Genomic DNA, 17,172 nt, shown 5'->3' with positions numbered 1-17,172 from the left:
GTTTGGCCGCCGCAGTGTGAGGCCATGGCCGATTTCAGGTTTGGTGAACCGAAATGGGCGTCCATGCAGTATTGAGCTTTGTTCACAAAAATGCCCTTTAAGCTGGAGTCGTTTGTGAGCGCCAATTCCAGCCAATTAATCCTGATCCTGGGCATATCATTATCGAAGGCGGCCGACTGCCTTCGACAACCTTTACATCGTTTAGGAATTCGGCCCCTGGTGAAGTCCAAGATTCTACTGGACTAACATGGGACTAAGACTTTCAAAAGCTTCTAGGCCTTGAAAAGAATGCACAGAGGGGTCCACTGTTGAAAGGAACACTTGAGTGAATAGCATGTCCGGATTTCCCTCTCTCGCAAGAGTACAATCGCCTAAATTTGCAGCAGATAAGTTTCGGATGGTAGTTCTGACTGCTACTGACACACTTGTGCAGTGCACTACCGTTGCTTCCATGGCCACTTGCAGCTTGGGCGCCAGCGAAGTGAGGAATACACATTTGTGTGTTCCCTCTAACAGTGGTGCGCACTGTACACCCGTAAGCAAAAGTACACGGCCCACAGGATCAGCATATAAACTTAATTTCTTCGTAATGCAGACCCACAAACTGAAATTCTTAAGCGCACTGGACAGTTCGCAATGCCAAGTTTGGATTGCAACCCACATTTTAAAGTTACATTCATAGGCAGAGAAGAAAATCGCCTTTATCGCGGAATCCCTGGCCCCTATACTTTTACTCAGGGGTGTACACCCTTTGAGGCTTGTCTGATCCCCAAACAAGAGCACCAGAACCCTGGTCCACTTGTTGGGCTCCAGGTTATCTGGTCCCCAAACAAGTCAGGAACGTTATGTCAAGCCAGTACGCGCATGCCATTCGTAACCTGATGCCGGATTCACAAAGCTTCACGTTCGGAAGTTGTCTTTCCCATTGGTCGGCCGTTTGCGCTAATGATATGTCCAGCATCAGGGCTGGCTGGAAATTTCTCTTACAAATAGTTTCAGCGACATTGCTTTTTGTGAATACGCTTCTTGAAAGTACCGGTACGCAGCGTTAAAAAAAAAAGAAGTGCAGATAAGACAGGTGAAAATTAATTGGACAAGATAAGCTACAAAGGGTGAAAATTTTTCTTACACTCTTATAGCTCACGAAACTGTTCGTACGCAAGAACAAATCGTAATCAATGTTGCCGACGTATAGGTCTTTTGCACCAGCTTCTGAACTTGACAGCCGAGTAGCAAAACATTGTTCCTCTCCTATACCAAATGGTATACGTCAACCTTTCTTTCGCATCCTTCGTGTCTAAGCAGGCTTGATGTTTATTGGCGCCTATGAATAAATACATGGTGATTGCAGGTCCAGACAAGCGCCAGAAATAAAGGGCTCATTACTTCAAGCTTGTGAGTTTGTTGTCCACAGGCTCTACCATCGCGCCTCGCTTATTTAACGTTTTTGGTTCTTCACCTGATGCTCGCATGACCTGTGCACGCAGAGATTTGCGCAAGTGCATTTTGCACTAAGGAGTGGGGGGGGGGGGGGGGGGGGGGAGGGAGATGCTGTATGATATATACGAAGAACAGTGGTGGCCATTGCAGCGACCAAAAAGGCATAGTTCTTACGGACGAAGATCTGTGCGGTATATCCTAGTGTTGAATCCGAGCTGATAGCGTTTGTGACTACAGAATCGAGCTGTTGTAGCACGGATATATATATATGAGCGTCCTCCTACTCCTTCCTGTTGACTAAAAGGAAAGTGGAAAGAGCGAGCGCTCCTGCGCAAGTGCAGCTGGAAACGAAGTTTACCTCTTCGTTCTTGGAGCGGAGTATATATACAGTAATGGCGGACGCTGACACCATGCTTGTCATCACGATAACAACTGTTGCCCAAAGTAACTTTCTTATGAAGTGCCGGGGCAGCGGTCAATCTGTATATGAGAACATTAAAAACAGCTAAAGAAAGCTGTCGCATAACAAGGAGCGTTCTAAGGGTGAGAAATCTTGACAGGAAGGGGCACCCCGAGAAGATTATTGTTCGCATCCAAGGCTTATGCATGTGGTCTAGTGAAGATGTCGAAAGCATACAGATACGGTTTGTACCCATAACGCTATGAACGGCTCTCACACGCCGTACCAATCACGATTTGCCTTTCCTTATTGACACGAATTGCGTATGTTGACCATCAAAGTGCCCGAGTACGTCGAAGACACAATTCGCTAGTTTCGCAGAGTTGCCCTTAATCCTTGCCTTTTACGAAGCACCGACGAAACGCGGGCGTTCATTTTTTTATTTAATCTAGAAAAAAGCTACATTTCGGCACGATGTTATCCTACTCCAAGTGAAAACGCAGGATAAGCAAGCAAGCAGCCAACCACATCAAGACACCTCAACTTTGCCCAAAATATACACCGTAAGCTGCAAATTTGCCGACACCATCCGCCTTGCAAAAGCGCACTCTTTCACTTCTTGTTTAGTCTCTGCGTTAACGTTTATCTTTTTCTTTGTGTGTGTATTGCGAATCGATGCAATTTTCGTTCAAGTATAGTTAAACACCAGAGCTATGTATTACAACACGCTGTATAATTATTAAAACGACCATGTGATGGCCCTGTCAACGCTCGTTACACAGCAACTTTATTTCAGTTATTATGTTGCTGGGCTAACCTTTAGGCCACTCTTTCGAAGCCCGTGGAGAGAATCCGCACAGCCTTAAAAAAAAAAAGAAAGAAAGAAAGTAAACTCGGGTGCACCCATTTCGAAGATTCCGGACGGCGTTGTATTCAAGCCACCGAAACGACCAAGGTATCCAATGTAACAAATTGCGTTCTGGCCTTCCTTATTCACCTTCAACAAGTTATTTTTAGAATGATACGACCGACTTATTTTGGTCATTATTCTCCCAGTGTTTTATTATTTTTTTTTCCTCTCGTCGATCCCCCCCTTTTTTTTTCGGTCCGACAGGTTCAGTTCGCGTAGCCTGTGTGATCGCACGCGCGTGTGGCTATATTTCAAGTGCGCAGATGCGGCTCAGGCCAGCGTGGTGCTCCGGCGCTGCTATAGTTTTTGACACTAGATAGTTGATAAGCTCCTCAACGTACGGGGGAAAGCAAAATGGCCCTGCAGCAACACGGAGCCAGCTGTGTATGTGTGTGCGCGCGCAGCCAACGATGCACGCATGCCGAATAGCACCCTTTTGCTAATTAAAAATACCTGCACCACGGCCGTGTCGACGCGGCGCAGCCGCCTTCGCTATACGTTATGCGAAAGCATACGCGTGTTACCCACTTTCGGCGCTCGCTGTGTGTATGCCTCTCTCTCCCACACGTAATCATGCATATGCATGCAGCGCTCGCAAGAAGCGTTCGAGTCTGCACGCATGCGAAGCTTGAGTTCTTGCTTCGGTGAAGCCCGCGGCGACCTCCACTCGCGCTTCTTTTGCGCTGCTCGCTTATTTGCTGATATTTCTTTTGTATCCGAGTCTATACGAGCATCTTTTAATTTGCAGTCCCTGTCGTACACGGCCGCCGTACAGGCATTTTCCACGCGCTCGCGCGAAAGAGATTTTCATGAGTGCGCGAATGCGGGTGTGGTGCGCTTATGGTCGTAGCGGAAGCAGAACACGTTTCAAGTTTGAGCAAGATTGTTATATTTTCTTCGCTTTATTAGTATTATTTGTTGCGTGGTGAATCACTTGCTTCGTGTTCTTATTTTCGTCTCCGCTAACGTTAGCTACCCGGTTAAGCTGACGCACGGGCACACCGCCATTGTTTGCGTCCCTGTCCCGCTGGCACTATTTGCAACTAACTCTCTCCCGTCCTCTTTATTTTTTTTTTCTGTGACCTCGACCAATATATATAGAAAGGCTGCACGCCAAGAATAAGTAGGCGCCTCAGCCGTGTGACGGATGATGTGGCGGATCCCTTCAAAAGCAACACAGTCTCTGTTCCAACATGAGGTACTCGTTCAAACTCTCCCATGGCGTTCTCACTGTGTTTGAGTGCGTCGTCTGTAAGGCCCGTCGAGAAGATTGAACACGCATAAAACGAGCAGGAAGAATTAACACAAGCTTGGCTTGTTATTAAAGTTTTTCGCAAGTCATTAAAATATTCAGCAGTCAGGTCGAGGACAAGCTATTTAAGCTGCAGAGTGAATACCCACTCTCGGTCTAATACTGCGCATTGCGTTTCAGTTTCCCAACTTCGCTCTTTGTTGTCTTCTGTGGACACTTTCTAGGTAATTGCATATTTCTTTTTTTTTTTTTTTTTACGTACGTAACGCACTCCTGTTCAGAACACGCCTCAGGCGCACATTGGGCCGACGTTCACTTCCTCTTCGTTTGTTTTTGTTTACCTTCTACAAAATGAGAAATTTGTTATTTTGTCACACAATGAGAAAGTGTTGCCCCGCGGGCATACGCACTTCTAAATATTTTGGCGAAATATGCCGCTTTTAATACCATAACGTAACCTGCTATATAAGCACCTCCAGCTGGTTTGAACAACAGTTATTCAGACACACACAATGAGAGGGCTATTTCATATCTATATATGCCCAAATGTTTGTTGGGCATACTGTTTCGTAACGATTTCCCTCACCGAAAACGATAAAGGCATTTCATACACAATGTCTTCGACGGTCGACCGCAAGTGCGCGTGAATATGGGTTTCATTCGTACGCGCGAAACGCAATACGCAGTGCCGTTACTTTTATAATGTACGACATACGACAATATGCCATGCAGTAATGACAAACAAAGCGAAAAAAGAAAGAATGACAACAGAAGACAAAGTCGGTATAGTGTTGCTACGTTTACCCACACAACGCCATCGTCTTTTTGTTTTCTTTTTACTAATCAAAATCTGCAACTTTCTGCTAGCTATTAGTCGCTGCAACTTATTAACGGACATATGCTCAGATTTCCAGCGTGCACGTCTGAGACCTCCGCAAAAACCTACATTTGCGCGTTTTGCATATTGCACATTCATTCAGCTCCCGAACACTCACTTGGTCATTACTGCCAATTCCGTAACAATATATTACTTCATCGCGACGTTATATTCAAATACCTACTGTTGAACTACGCACAAATAAAAATTTAAAAAAAGGACGCGTTGTATGGAGACGCAAAACCGTTGCGCAAAGGAAATTGTTCAAAGAGAACACGCTCTTTCTTGCTTTCTTCTCATGTCTCAGATTAAAGATGAGAGAAGCTGCGAGAGAGAGTTACATTCGCAGACACATATACATTTCCGCGCAATCAAGCTTCGACTGCCGTGCTCCACACCTTGTCGTGTGCGCGCTGAAGTGTGACTATACCCGTTCCCATCACTCGAGATAAGATTTTCTCCCGATGAGAAATTCGCTATACCGTCATTAAAATCGCATCAGCACGTTCTCCGCCGCTAATGGAACGTAAGATATCATTTATTTGGGGCCCTCGATGACGCGGGCCATTCAATCTAGTTGCGCGGGCGAGGAGGAAAAAAAAATAAAGGGAGGAAACCTGAACGCGGTTCGCCGCTCACCGCCACGGTTCCAGTCGAGCTTTATGAGCGCGGGCTCTCGCGTTACGCTTTCTTTTTTTCATCTTTCTTTTTCTGTAGACGGGGTTGTACTTGTCCCGTCTCCGTAAAGTGTGGCAAAAACGCGTGTATTGACTCTAAGAGGGCGATGCTTCTGGTGAACTCACGAGAGATGGCGTGTCTGAGGACACAGTGGCATCGTGTCCAAGCGGCATGCATGGCCGAGTCTCTTTCAACAGGTGTACCCTTTCTGAACCTTCATCGCGGAAAGGGCCCCAGCAACGCGTTCTATATGGTTAAACCTCGTTGGCAGATGGGCAGTTAACCTTTATAGCAATAGCTGTTGATGGTGTACCACATCTGGCTGCTGTAGCCTCTGACGCAGATGCACAATGCATGATAGTTATCACAGAAATGATTTCTCGGCAGCCGTCTTGAATAAATTATTTGTCACCATTTAAGAATAAAGAAGCCAGGCGCGTGATCCCTCGGGCCGTCTTGATGTCCTCATCGCCGTCCTGGTTGCCATTGTCGTCGTTTGCGTCGTACACGTGACTTTGTCGCTGTCCATGTCGTTGTCGTCGTCCTCCAGCCGGCTACTGCATTTCTGTGCGGCCTGTGACATCACTCTTTTTTGTGTGTGTGATTTGCTTCCAGGAGCCAGCTGAAGCACAAGCAGTAATTACCACTTCTGTGCTGCTTCTAAGCCGTAGAGATTATTCAAGTATACGCTACAAAACGATTGGTTTAATATGCTTTTTCCGGACTGTGAAATGAAATTCTGCGTGCTGCTTTGTAGTTCGGTTATGCGGGCAGTGCTTAAAGTTCGCGAAGTTGTTGAGCAGTGATTTTTCACCACTGATATACGACGGCAGACGAGAAGACATGTTTCGTGCAATCTTTGCATTAATCAGGCTCTAAGGAATACGCTACGCTCAACGATGAAAAGAGTGCTAGAAATAAGGACGTGCACTCAACAAACGCACCAGCCTTGTTGACTACAGATTGGACCTGCACCACAGCGACGTATTCTACCACATAAACTTTCAAAATGCGGTCACAAACAGTACAACATATTGAATTTATACATATACCAGTTGTGCTGCTACCTAAACTAATCTAACAGCTGTATTGTTTGCAATGTTTTCACGCGCGTGAAGATACAAGCGAAAAAGTTGCATTTACCTATAGTAGCAATCTATAGTTACCTCAGGCTGCCAAGCGCCACGGTAAACATGTAAAACACAAGGCCTGAAGCGTAAATCACTCTTCTAAGCTTACTCCCATCAGTGAATAACAAAGGTATGAAAAACAACAGTTGGTTGTCTAATTTAAGGCAACGTCATGGCTGTTGGTAACATTAGTGTGAAAATGTGCACCTCATAGAAATTACCGCGTCTTTGCTGTGTAGTTCACTGGCACTCGTTTAAGCATTCGTGTACACCTGTGTGGTGCGGTCACGTGTATTCCGACGATTCAATTTCCGCCACGGCAACGGTGATCCTGCGACTTCGAAAACTCGCTGCCTCTTCTCTGGTAGAGCACGGGTCGAATCGGCGGTAGCCTTCGCTAATGAGATGTCCGTTATACCGATTGGCTCGCACCTGCTCTTAAGAACAGCTCTATAAGGAGAGGCACGCATACTTTAAGAGAAGGTGGAGATTGTTGCTCACACGGTTGTTACTCCAACTTAAAACAACATGATGCATATTGCTGCATTTAATAGTGTAAATGCGCACCTCGTAAAGATTACTGCTTGGTTGCCGTGTATAGTGAGCACCCTTTTAAAAGACCGTCTACAGCTGCCTGGCGAGGTCACGGTCTATTATACGATACTTTGATCCCTACCTGACTGATCGCAGTCCATACTACTCCAAATGTTGGGTGATAATTATTGTACGCACAGTGATCGTACAAGCACGCAAACTCACAGGCAACGCCCATAAACATAGATGAGGGCGAAATGCAAGAACTCCCGTGCACTGTTGACTTGGGTTCACGTTAGAGAACCCAGTTGGTCAAAATTACTCCCGAGACCCTCACTACGGCGTGCCTCATAGTCATATCCTTCCCTTACTGCCCGTAAGACTACAGAATGCCATTTGACTTAATTAACATAAACAAATCACAGTTTCGTTAAAGCGTGCGTGTACCTTGTTTAGAAATACCAGTAACGCTTTTGTTTCAGCATGAGTACGTTTTTCTGAACACAGACAACGTTTTCAAGAGCGCAGTTACGTTGCCACACGTATCGTGTTGCGTTCAAACGTGAAACGCACGCCATGCACCGCAAGATCGCGCATATTCCTTGAGAAAACCGTGTTCGGTAGCCACGCAAAAGCAACAGCGGGTGCTGCGTCCGATTGCGTCGGACTGTTGGGTTCTGGCATACTTTTTTCCTACGCATTAAATTTGGAGCGCTATCTCATCAGGCGAAACCGGAATTCTGGGGTTTCTAATTTCGCTTCTCCTTGAGCGGAAGCAGACAAGGACGCGTTCTCAGTTTCACTTTCTCGGGTGATGTTATTCTGCGATCCCACAGAGCGATTCTGTGAAACGAGTCGTGGCTGATCATTTTGGCCCAAACGTAGCTCGCTATCACGATGTCTCTGATGGAGCACGTGAGATGAGACCATACGCAGCAGTGTTACTATTCTACTACAGCCAACGATGACACCCATGCACTTTGTCCAAACCTGCTGCATGCATTTATGTATGTCACTTTCACAAGAAAAAAAAATCCAATACAATGCAGGAACTTCGCTGAATTCCTTGTCACGCCCTAACAACCAAATTTACCAATATCTACGCAACTTCGCATGAACTCATTTGAATACTTATGGATTCAGCTGCCGCCCGGGTTGGATCTTGCTGAGAAACAACGTTACTGGGTCGCATGCGACAGGAGGTACAGTCAAGGCTCATTCATTTTTTAAACTGCTTTACTGGTGTTGATGCACGCAATTCTTGTGGTTGCGCGAAAAACATTGAATATATTTTCTATCGGTGTCGGTCCATTGGTGACCAAACTTAATTATCTGCATCAAAAAGTGGGCAGTTGGTTCGCACATATTCATCTTGTGCTTTATGCGACGTTTGTCCTCTGCACGCCTTTTTCTATTGTCCCATGTTTACGTGAGCGCTGCGCATGCCCCAATAGGTAACACACCTCCGCAGCGAGTGCTGCGACTATAGTCACATCACTGCGTATCGCGGCCATTCCGCGACAACCCGCTACTTATACAGTCTATTTACTAGCAAGCAATGACGCGCTCCTGCCGAGCTTCACACCAGCAAGCACAACCCACAAGTCACCATCCCCAAGGCACTCGTTCTGAACAAAAAGTTCTTGCGGTTGTTCTTTTAGTGCTCCAGTCTTAATCCGCGTGCTAAACAAGGTTGGGTCTTCTTGCACCGGGTGTTGAAGCCCACCGTCAGGAGAGTGGTTCGATTCTTTTTTCCTCTATCCGGTTCTTGGATTGTTATATTACTGCTCCATTTACTTTTTCTCGCTGCATCTTGTGATTTCCATCTGTGAATGTTTTCGCGTGTAATTGTGCCCTCGTTTTAAAACTAAGTTACGCTGGTAGCAGTTATCTGCGCGTCTCTTCTGTGTGCCTAGTTCTGCGGTACAGTGATAAATATGCCATATGAATAAGCTCAAATCTGAACGCTTTCGAATTACTGTTAACTGAAAGACGATCACATGAACGCCTCTGGTCTTACGCGAATGCCTAATGCGAACTATGTGCGGAGTGCATGGAAATAATCAAGGTAAATCCAAGAGCACAGCGCATGCACCAAGGCATACATCGTGCAAGCCCGAAGAAAACACGCACCTCAGCCAAGCAAGATATACAGGGACGAGCAGCTTTTTTTTTTATTGGCGCTTCTTTCAAATGAACTCAGTTTTTTACAACATTCACAGCGAAAAGTGAAAGAAACAGTCATTTCTAATAACATGGCTACAACACTTACAGTGATACATAATAGCACAAGCACTCGATGCCGGCCGATAGGGGTGTTTCTCTCTCTCTCTCTCTTCTTGTAGTTGTTTGCATTTGTTTCCATTCACTCAAAGAACGTTACAAAAATGTCCAGCCAGACAAAATATACATTCCACATCCAAAATCACTGTGCTTGGCATGGCAGCCGTCAGATGCGGGCGACCGTGTGCCGCATCGCCCCAACTTCGCTATACATTCGTGCCGTGACACGTGACGTGACATGCACATACCGCGAACATGCTGTTGGTTCTCGAGAGGAACACTTCCCTCCCAGTGTTACACAAGTCTGAGAACTGTTTTCACGATTACTGTGCGTCGCTCTCCGTCATACACACTTGCGGTCTACCTACTCACAAGTCACACTTGTTTCGCTGTGTTTAGAGACGGTGTCTGGTGTGACTCAAATAAAACGAAGTATGTTCGGAGAAGATACTTCCCGTACCCGCAATCAGTATCGTGATTCATCTCGGTATTTTAATAAACATTTCGACACATTCTGCGAGAGACATTATTTTGATACACGAGACACCGAATTCGCGAAGGTTTGCTGTTCGTCGAAAGATGGCCGCCTTCGCTAATAATATGCTACCTGTCCCGATTGGCAGGAACCGGTGAAAGCGAAGCGGTTCGCCTGCCCTCACGTGATTGGTCCGAATCACGCTATTGTCGGCAAAAGCACGATTCTGACCAATCACGCAACGGCAACCGAGCGGTTCGTTTGCCGAGCCGTTACAACATCGCGTCCAGCAGCTCTCGCCTGCGGGGTGTGTTGGGAATACAGGCCCAGATGCAGCGGCGCTCTTGAGTTACTAGTGTTTACATTGCACAAGGGGATCGCGAATACTTTTCTCATAATCTCATTTGAATTCGTTCCAAAATAGAAGACCAGCGCGGATATGTGTATCATTATTTAAAGAATTCTGTACGGACGCGAATGGCTTCTCGTTTGAGATTAAAGGGAAGCCAACCTTGGGAAAGCAGATGAAGTTGGATACCCTCTTGAAAAACCCCACGCACTCCGCAACTTCCATCTCCAATAATCCGATATGAAAAGTACAGGTAACTATATAAAAACTCGTTTTTTTTTTTCATACGTCATATGATATTACCGGATACGGGAGCTATGGTGAAGCGCTTTTTTAGTAGGGTAGTACGGCGAATTCAAGGGCTTCATTTTACATTTCACGTCATTGTGGAAAATTTCACGAAACGTTGCTTTTAAGCGCCAACACAGCTAGAAATGACGCTTTAATAGAAAGAAACTGTTGTGACAGGAAACCTAAGAAGAGGGCGATATTCCAGAACACTCGAGACCATACTATAGTGCCACTTGCTTCATTTTTTCGGCAAGGGAATCACGGCGACCGGGCAGGATCCCTCTACTCTAGCACTCTCGCTTCGTACTATAGTCACTTCAATTGTAAACGACACATTCAGCTGTAATTAATTTCGCATTGGACATTTTACTTCCAGACTGTTTGTTTTTTTTGTTTATCTTATGCTTTCGGCAAATGCAATAAAAATGCCGTTTCCAGCTCTGGAAAGCATGCACAAACCGAGCATAACAAGCTTAAAACTACGAAATCAATCGAATACAGCTTATCACCAGGGGAAAAGAAGAAAGAAAGAAGGAAGGCGAGCTCTGCTTAAAAGTACCACAACTGCTACCCAATGCCGGCCTGCAAGTGTATGGTTGGCGCTTAAAATGTTTCAGAGAGCTTTCACCAATCTCGCGGTACTGTTAATCCAGTGGAGGCTCGACTGCATCGCTTTCAAGATTTGATACTGAAGCATTCTGTAGTTATGCTTTTGCGGGACAACCATTCAGTGGATCTGCAATGTGAGGTGATAAAAACGTGCTCCAAAGAACCTCTGCACGTCTCCTCTGGGTCTCTTCCCGGGTGAGAACACGCAGCTGCTCGAAGGGCTGATATCCAATGGCGCAGTAAAAAGCAAATACCAGTAATTTAACGTTTAATGGACCAACGCCGATAAGGGCCAATTTGGGCCAGCTTAGCTCAATCGTTTTAATAACAGGTGTAGGTATGAGGCTAATGCACTCTTAGGAGCGTTGGCTTCAACATCAGAATATTTTAGCTTGGGGTTACCGTTCTGTCTTTACCGATTCCCTCCAACTCAGCAGGCACAGTAACAACCGCGCATGCCCAAATGGCGTGATCGGCAATCGTGACGGCAGAACGGTAACGCTCTGCGAGAATATTCGGTTGTCAGAGGCAATGAAATGGGACGGTCACACGCATCATAAAGTAGTTCTTGCTCTGTCAGGCGCTGTTCGTCTTACCTTGCCTAAATGTGTCAGAATTGAGACGAAAAAGCACTGTGAGTAAACGCGAGAACATCTGCCAGGCGGGGCGCTCTGTGAAGTAGAGCTTGACGCCAAGCAGGGTTTCAACAAACCGTGCGAGGCTATCCACATTTGGCAGATATGCATCGCGTTTTGAATGCAAATTCTTATAGATTCGTAACTGAATGGGACTGAAGATTAAAAGTTAAGTAAAACGCCGTAGCAGAGGTTTGTAAGACCAGCAGCTGGACACTACCAAAATCTACGCCTGTGAACAGCAGCTGGCCGTAATTTTTCACCCTTGCCTTCCGCACGCGACATCGCTGCCCACGGATACTGGTCGCCACCCACGATGCGCAAACATAGTTGCTTAATGTTACCTCACCAAAACGGACGATACGGGTCGTAAAGTTAGAGTAACCATATATAACGGGACCGTTACACCTGGACCTACCGTCATACGCTTAAGGAAAGTTTCGCTGGCCCAACGAAATTCAAGAATCTACCTAAAGCACAACGATGCACACTGAGGGAAAGAAAAGCAAGACAACAATAAACACGATGCAAAAATATCACAGATCTCCCGCTGGTGGCTTACATACGGCGAAATTTCAAGCGCGTCTGTCCTTGTACTTCGCTGTCGAACTTGTTTTGACATCTGGACCATCGAATTCCTGGTGCACAGCGCAGAAGTTATCACAGACCGCAACAAAAAGCACTGACTGTCCTCGATCATTTTTCTCGTCCACTGCTTTTCTGCAAGGATGCGGAACGGCACTGAAGAAGATACGCGTGACAGTTTCCAATCTTTTCAACACCGGACGCACAAACTGAACTAACGCGAGTATAAATTAGGCCTACCACCAGGACACTTAGGACAGTGAGAATACCTCTAGCGTCGCTGAAGTATTTTCGCTCGTGATCGGGCTCACGCTATAGGCTTTATAACTTAAGGCAAAACACATGGAAGAGAGAAGAACTGTACAAAAGATATATCTGCTATGCACATCATCGTGTGTAGACATCGTACTTTAATTTTGCTTTTAGCATCTCAACTGGCACATCATCTCGGTCTTGAGTAAGGTTGAGAGGACTCAACGCAGATGTTCGATGAGCTCTCCACCTCTACCTGCTCTTTCCTCGAACTGAACGCATATATTTCGTGTTTTCTGACGCGTCACGGCCACCGGACTAAAGCAAAAGGACGCGAAATTTATCAAGCAAGAAAAACGGAACGCTGCCGGCACAAACCGACGTAGGAAAACGGCCACAGTGTATGCCACAAGACGATCTCATCGTGCGACCAAGCGCGTGGTTAAATAACACTTTGACCACAATCGCGCAACATGCGAGATCATTAATGCTGTTGATCGGATTACTTTTTGCTCCGATTCGCAGTCCATTGTTTCTTTTTTTTGTATTCCTCATGAGTATTTCTGCAAGATCTTACGGAGCACCTTCGAGTGAAATGCGTAACTCTTATTTAGCCTGAGCACAGTGATAGCACTCTTTCGTGAGAGAAATGCCCCTGAGTATCAAGTAGCTGTCCATCCCTTGAATGCAAGGACCTACGCACACAGCAAAGCTCCTGTCGTCCCCCGGCCTGCCATGAGTTACATCTCCATGTGAGGTAGTTTCGGCGCAGAAGTGCGTTGTACACGGACTGCATAGTCCCCTTGCACGTGTCAAACGCAGAAGTACACGACGTGTGGTCCCAAATGTAGCATTAGTGCAGCCAAATGTAGAATTAATGCAGTTCTTTTGTCATCGAGATATCACTCGGCTTATAAAGCTTTGAAACGATGCTCAGTGTTGATGACTGAGCGTCAGCATTGAGGCAGAGTCGCCTGCATTCGTGCTTGCTTTCTATCACTTAAAATTTGACAAGAACGTTTCATAATGCGTTAAACAGATTGCGCACACGGGCAGTCTTAGAGTTCGTACAGTCAAGTTACCTCGCGCCAAGAGCGCTCCTTTCTGTGGCTGAGCGGTTCTTTGCGTTCCGGATATGTTGAAACGTTCAAGTTTATTCCAAAGGCTCAGAGCACTGCTACGAGTAGATGCTTTCATTTGGACTTACGGCGTAAGTAGATGCCCCAAAGTGTGTTCGCCAGGGTTTTTGTGTCTGACTGGACATGCGAATCCACAGAACGTACCAGGAAGACACCGCACGCCCAAAACTTCTACACACTAGATCTAAACCAAGATCCCTTCAGTTATTCGAATTGGTCGTTGTTTAACTTAATCTCAAATAAAGCAAGAGCAGCTGCCCGTTCCAAGATGTACCTTGGACAACCTGCCACTAACCTCATATGTACGAACTGATTAACATAATCCGAGATTCATGCAGCTGTGGAAGCGACAGGAGCTTTTCCGGGTAACAGAGAGGGAAAAATAATAATAATTCCGCAGCACCGAGTGCTCAGGCATTGTGGCGGGAACTCCCGGACATCGCGAAAGGCATTTCCTTGGGTGCTCGGGAAAGGTTCCGAGCATACGCGACCAAATGTGCGGACCACCTCTCGGCTCCCCCAGATTTTTTCCCGTCTACCTCATTTAGTTTTTTCCTTCGTAAACGTGACAGCTATACACACAGCACTGCAAAAAGCCACACGGCGCGGACGTCTCGTGAAACCTGAGTTGTATTTACAAGAGAACAGCATGACAACACACCTGCACTAACTCGTCGAAGGATGTGGTCCACGCGCACACGCACACGCACACACGACGAACCCGGGGGCAGCACCGCCAGGAGTCGGCCGCCACCACGCTTTCTTTCTTTGCTGGCACATATATGTGGCTGCACAACCGTGTTCGCAAAAGAAAGGGGCAGCTTCTGCGGCGGTGACGACGGTGCCGCCCCACACACTGAGAATGGAGGACGCGTCCGGGTTCTCCTGAGAGAGGAACTTTTGTTTTGTGTCTTGTAGATCGCTTCCGTGCAGCAGTCTTGGCCCGCGGCTAAGCTCAAGTGTTCGGCTTTAGCGCGCACTTATTGACGGCCCCCCCGGAGTCCTTCCGCGAGTGGCAGAGGTAAAAGGGGGGGCAGTGCACTCTCACAAAGCACGTCACGCGGCACTAAGCGAACACGCGGTTCACAGTTCCGTGAGTCCGTAGTCCGCCTTCGTGTCCACGGGGGGAGGCGGCGGAAGCGGCGACATGATGTGCGTCTGGGCCGGGTGGCCCAGCGGGTGGCTGTTCAGCAGGTGCGCGTGCTGGTGCGGTGCCAACGCGAGCGGATTGGGCATCTGCAGCGTCGGCGACGGCTGCTGCTGGTGCGGCGGTGGGTGCGGCTCCTGAGACGACGTGTTCTGCTGGTGCTGTTGTGGTTGCTGCTGTTGTTGCTGCTGCTGCTGCTGCTGGGCGGCCCGGTTGGGGTTGTTCTTCTTGACGTTCTTCGTGTTGGGCAGCTTGTTGTCCTTCTTCCACTTCATGCGCCGGTTCTGGAACCAGATCTTGATCTGGCGCTCGGACAGGCAGAGCGAGTGGGCGATCTCGATGCGCCGCCGCCGCGTCAGGTAGCGGTTGAAGTGGAACTCCTTCTCCAGCTCGAGTATCTGGTGCCGCGTGTAGGCCGTGCGTTGCCGCTTGGGCTCCATGCCCGTGAACGTGCCGTTCGTCGGGTCCGAGGCGAACAGGAACGACCGACCTGCGTCGGTGCCAAGACAGAAACATCGCAAGGGGTTAAAATGTCGCGGCTGTGTCGAAAACAAAGTCGTTCCTCGCAATGCGTTGCGCCATCAGCTAGCACGTCACGGGAATCGCGTCAGTTGCTACGAAGTTTTTTGTTTTTTTTTTTCATTTTTTCCTAGAGCCGAACTCCAAGGAAGCGCGGCTTATTTTCAGCAAGGATTCAGTCTACAAATTGTCTAGACAAGCCAACATCAAACATTCGTTATCGATCAGTTTAATAACTGACGGATCAATGATATTGTAGACGAGAGTTGCCGTGTATAAAGCGTAACGGCTTTAAAATTGTCTCACAAACACTTACGCAGACCGTCCACAGAATGTCTACAGATGTTTTGTTTTTGATTCTAAGTGTATAGTTTGGCTCTAGACAATTAACCTGTACACTTTCCGAAAATAAAAAAGAAAGAAAAAAACCCAATATACCGAAAGACCGTAACATACCAAAATTGTAAGGGCTTTACCTACAGCCGAAGTACCTAGGTATACATTGAGCAAAGCGGGCAAATACGGTTTTGTCCCTTTCAGGCGCTGGGTACACATTTGTGTAGGCGAAGTGGTGCATAAACAGCAAAAGCATCATGAAAGCAATAATAGTTAAAATGTGTGGCATACATCTTCAAACTTTTCTGATTGGAATTCTGCTGCGAGTTTGAGTAACGGGTGCAAATCTTATCGTAGAACGAATGGGAAGGTAGACGGTTTTGTTTTATCTTGTTGCGAGTATGTCAGCTTGCTCTCTCCCTGTTTCCTTTGTGTGCTTGTACGTTTCCGTATTTTATTATAATAATAATAATAATAATAATAATAATAATAATAATAATAATAATAATAATAATAATAATAATAATAATAATAATGCCTTTGTATGTAGTGGATTCACTACTTCCATTGTTCTTCAGTGTGTTGCACCAGGCATAATTTTGAAGAACTTCGATAGGTGCTTTTCAAGCCTGCTTGACTTGAAATAGCTGATTTAATGTTCCTATAGTGAGTTTTTTCCTGGAGTAAACATTCTGTAAACTTGACAAAAGCCACTAATAAGCTGAAAATTCTTTTTTTTTCTTTGCAGCTGTACGCTTTTTGTGATTCCGAAGACACAATAAATGCAGTAAATGTAAGTTCTTAATCAACAGAATTAATTTGCGCGTGAAATGGTTATACGAATGCAAAGCGCTCTACAAGACGTTTATTATTAATGTTTGAATGTCTAAATTCATTTATCACAGATAATTTGCATTTGTTACTCCAATACTAGCGCATTATTCATACAGTCACGCATAGGTGCTCAGTAAATATTGTTACAGTTGCGTGTTTCTGATTTGTGCACTCGATGGAACACATCGAAGCCATGCGCTTTTAAAGTCATGCTCGTCCACAGCAAACTGTCTTACGAAATTACCAGGAGCATTTGCGTATGCTTCCTTCGCTCTTGTGAGTGCCGTTTATTCGGTCAGATAACGTACGTCTTTTTGGTAATCTGTAACCGTTAATTGTTGTCACACTTTGAAATTAGAGATTAACACGGTGAAAACATAATGTCAGCTAGTGATCACCTAAACTAAAGAAAAACAGGGAGCTTCTCAGGGCACTACACTACAATCTATAACGCTAAAGCACTGAGCGTTTTGTCGAAGCATGTTCGCCGATAATAC

The 17,172-nt window shown here is 46.2% G+C and overlaps 1 protein-coding gene across 1 annotated transcript in view; it reads right to left on the bottom strand.

Moving 5' to 3' along the window:
* Positions 1 to 9,371: 9,371 nt before the first annotated feature.
* Dfd (homeotic protein deformed) overlaps positions 9,372 to 17,172 on the bottom strand; it is a 45,101-nt gene continuing 37,300 nt past the window's right edge. Inside the window, exon 2 of the mRNA XM_050178085.3 lies at positions 9,372 to 15,476. Coding sequence (XP_050034042.2) covers positions 14,923 to 15,476 — 554 coding nt within the window. The 3' untranslated portion in view covers positions 9,372 to 14,922. The remainder of the gene's footprint in view (positions 15,477 to 17,172) is intronic.

Source organism: Dermacentor andersoni, chromosome 5, assembly GCF_023375885.2.
Source record: "Dermacentor andersoni chromosome 5, qqDerAnde1_hic_scaffold, whole genome shotgun sequence".
Lineage (NCBI taxonomy): Eukaryota > Metazoa > Arthropoda > Arachnida > Ixodida > Ixodidae > Dermacentor > Dermacentor andersoni.
This window is presented reverse-complemented; position numbering and strand designations above follow the sequence as displayed.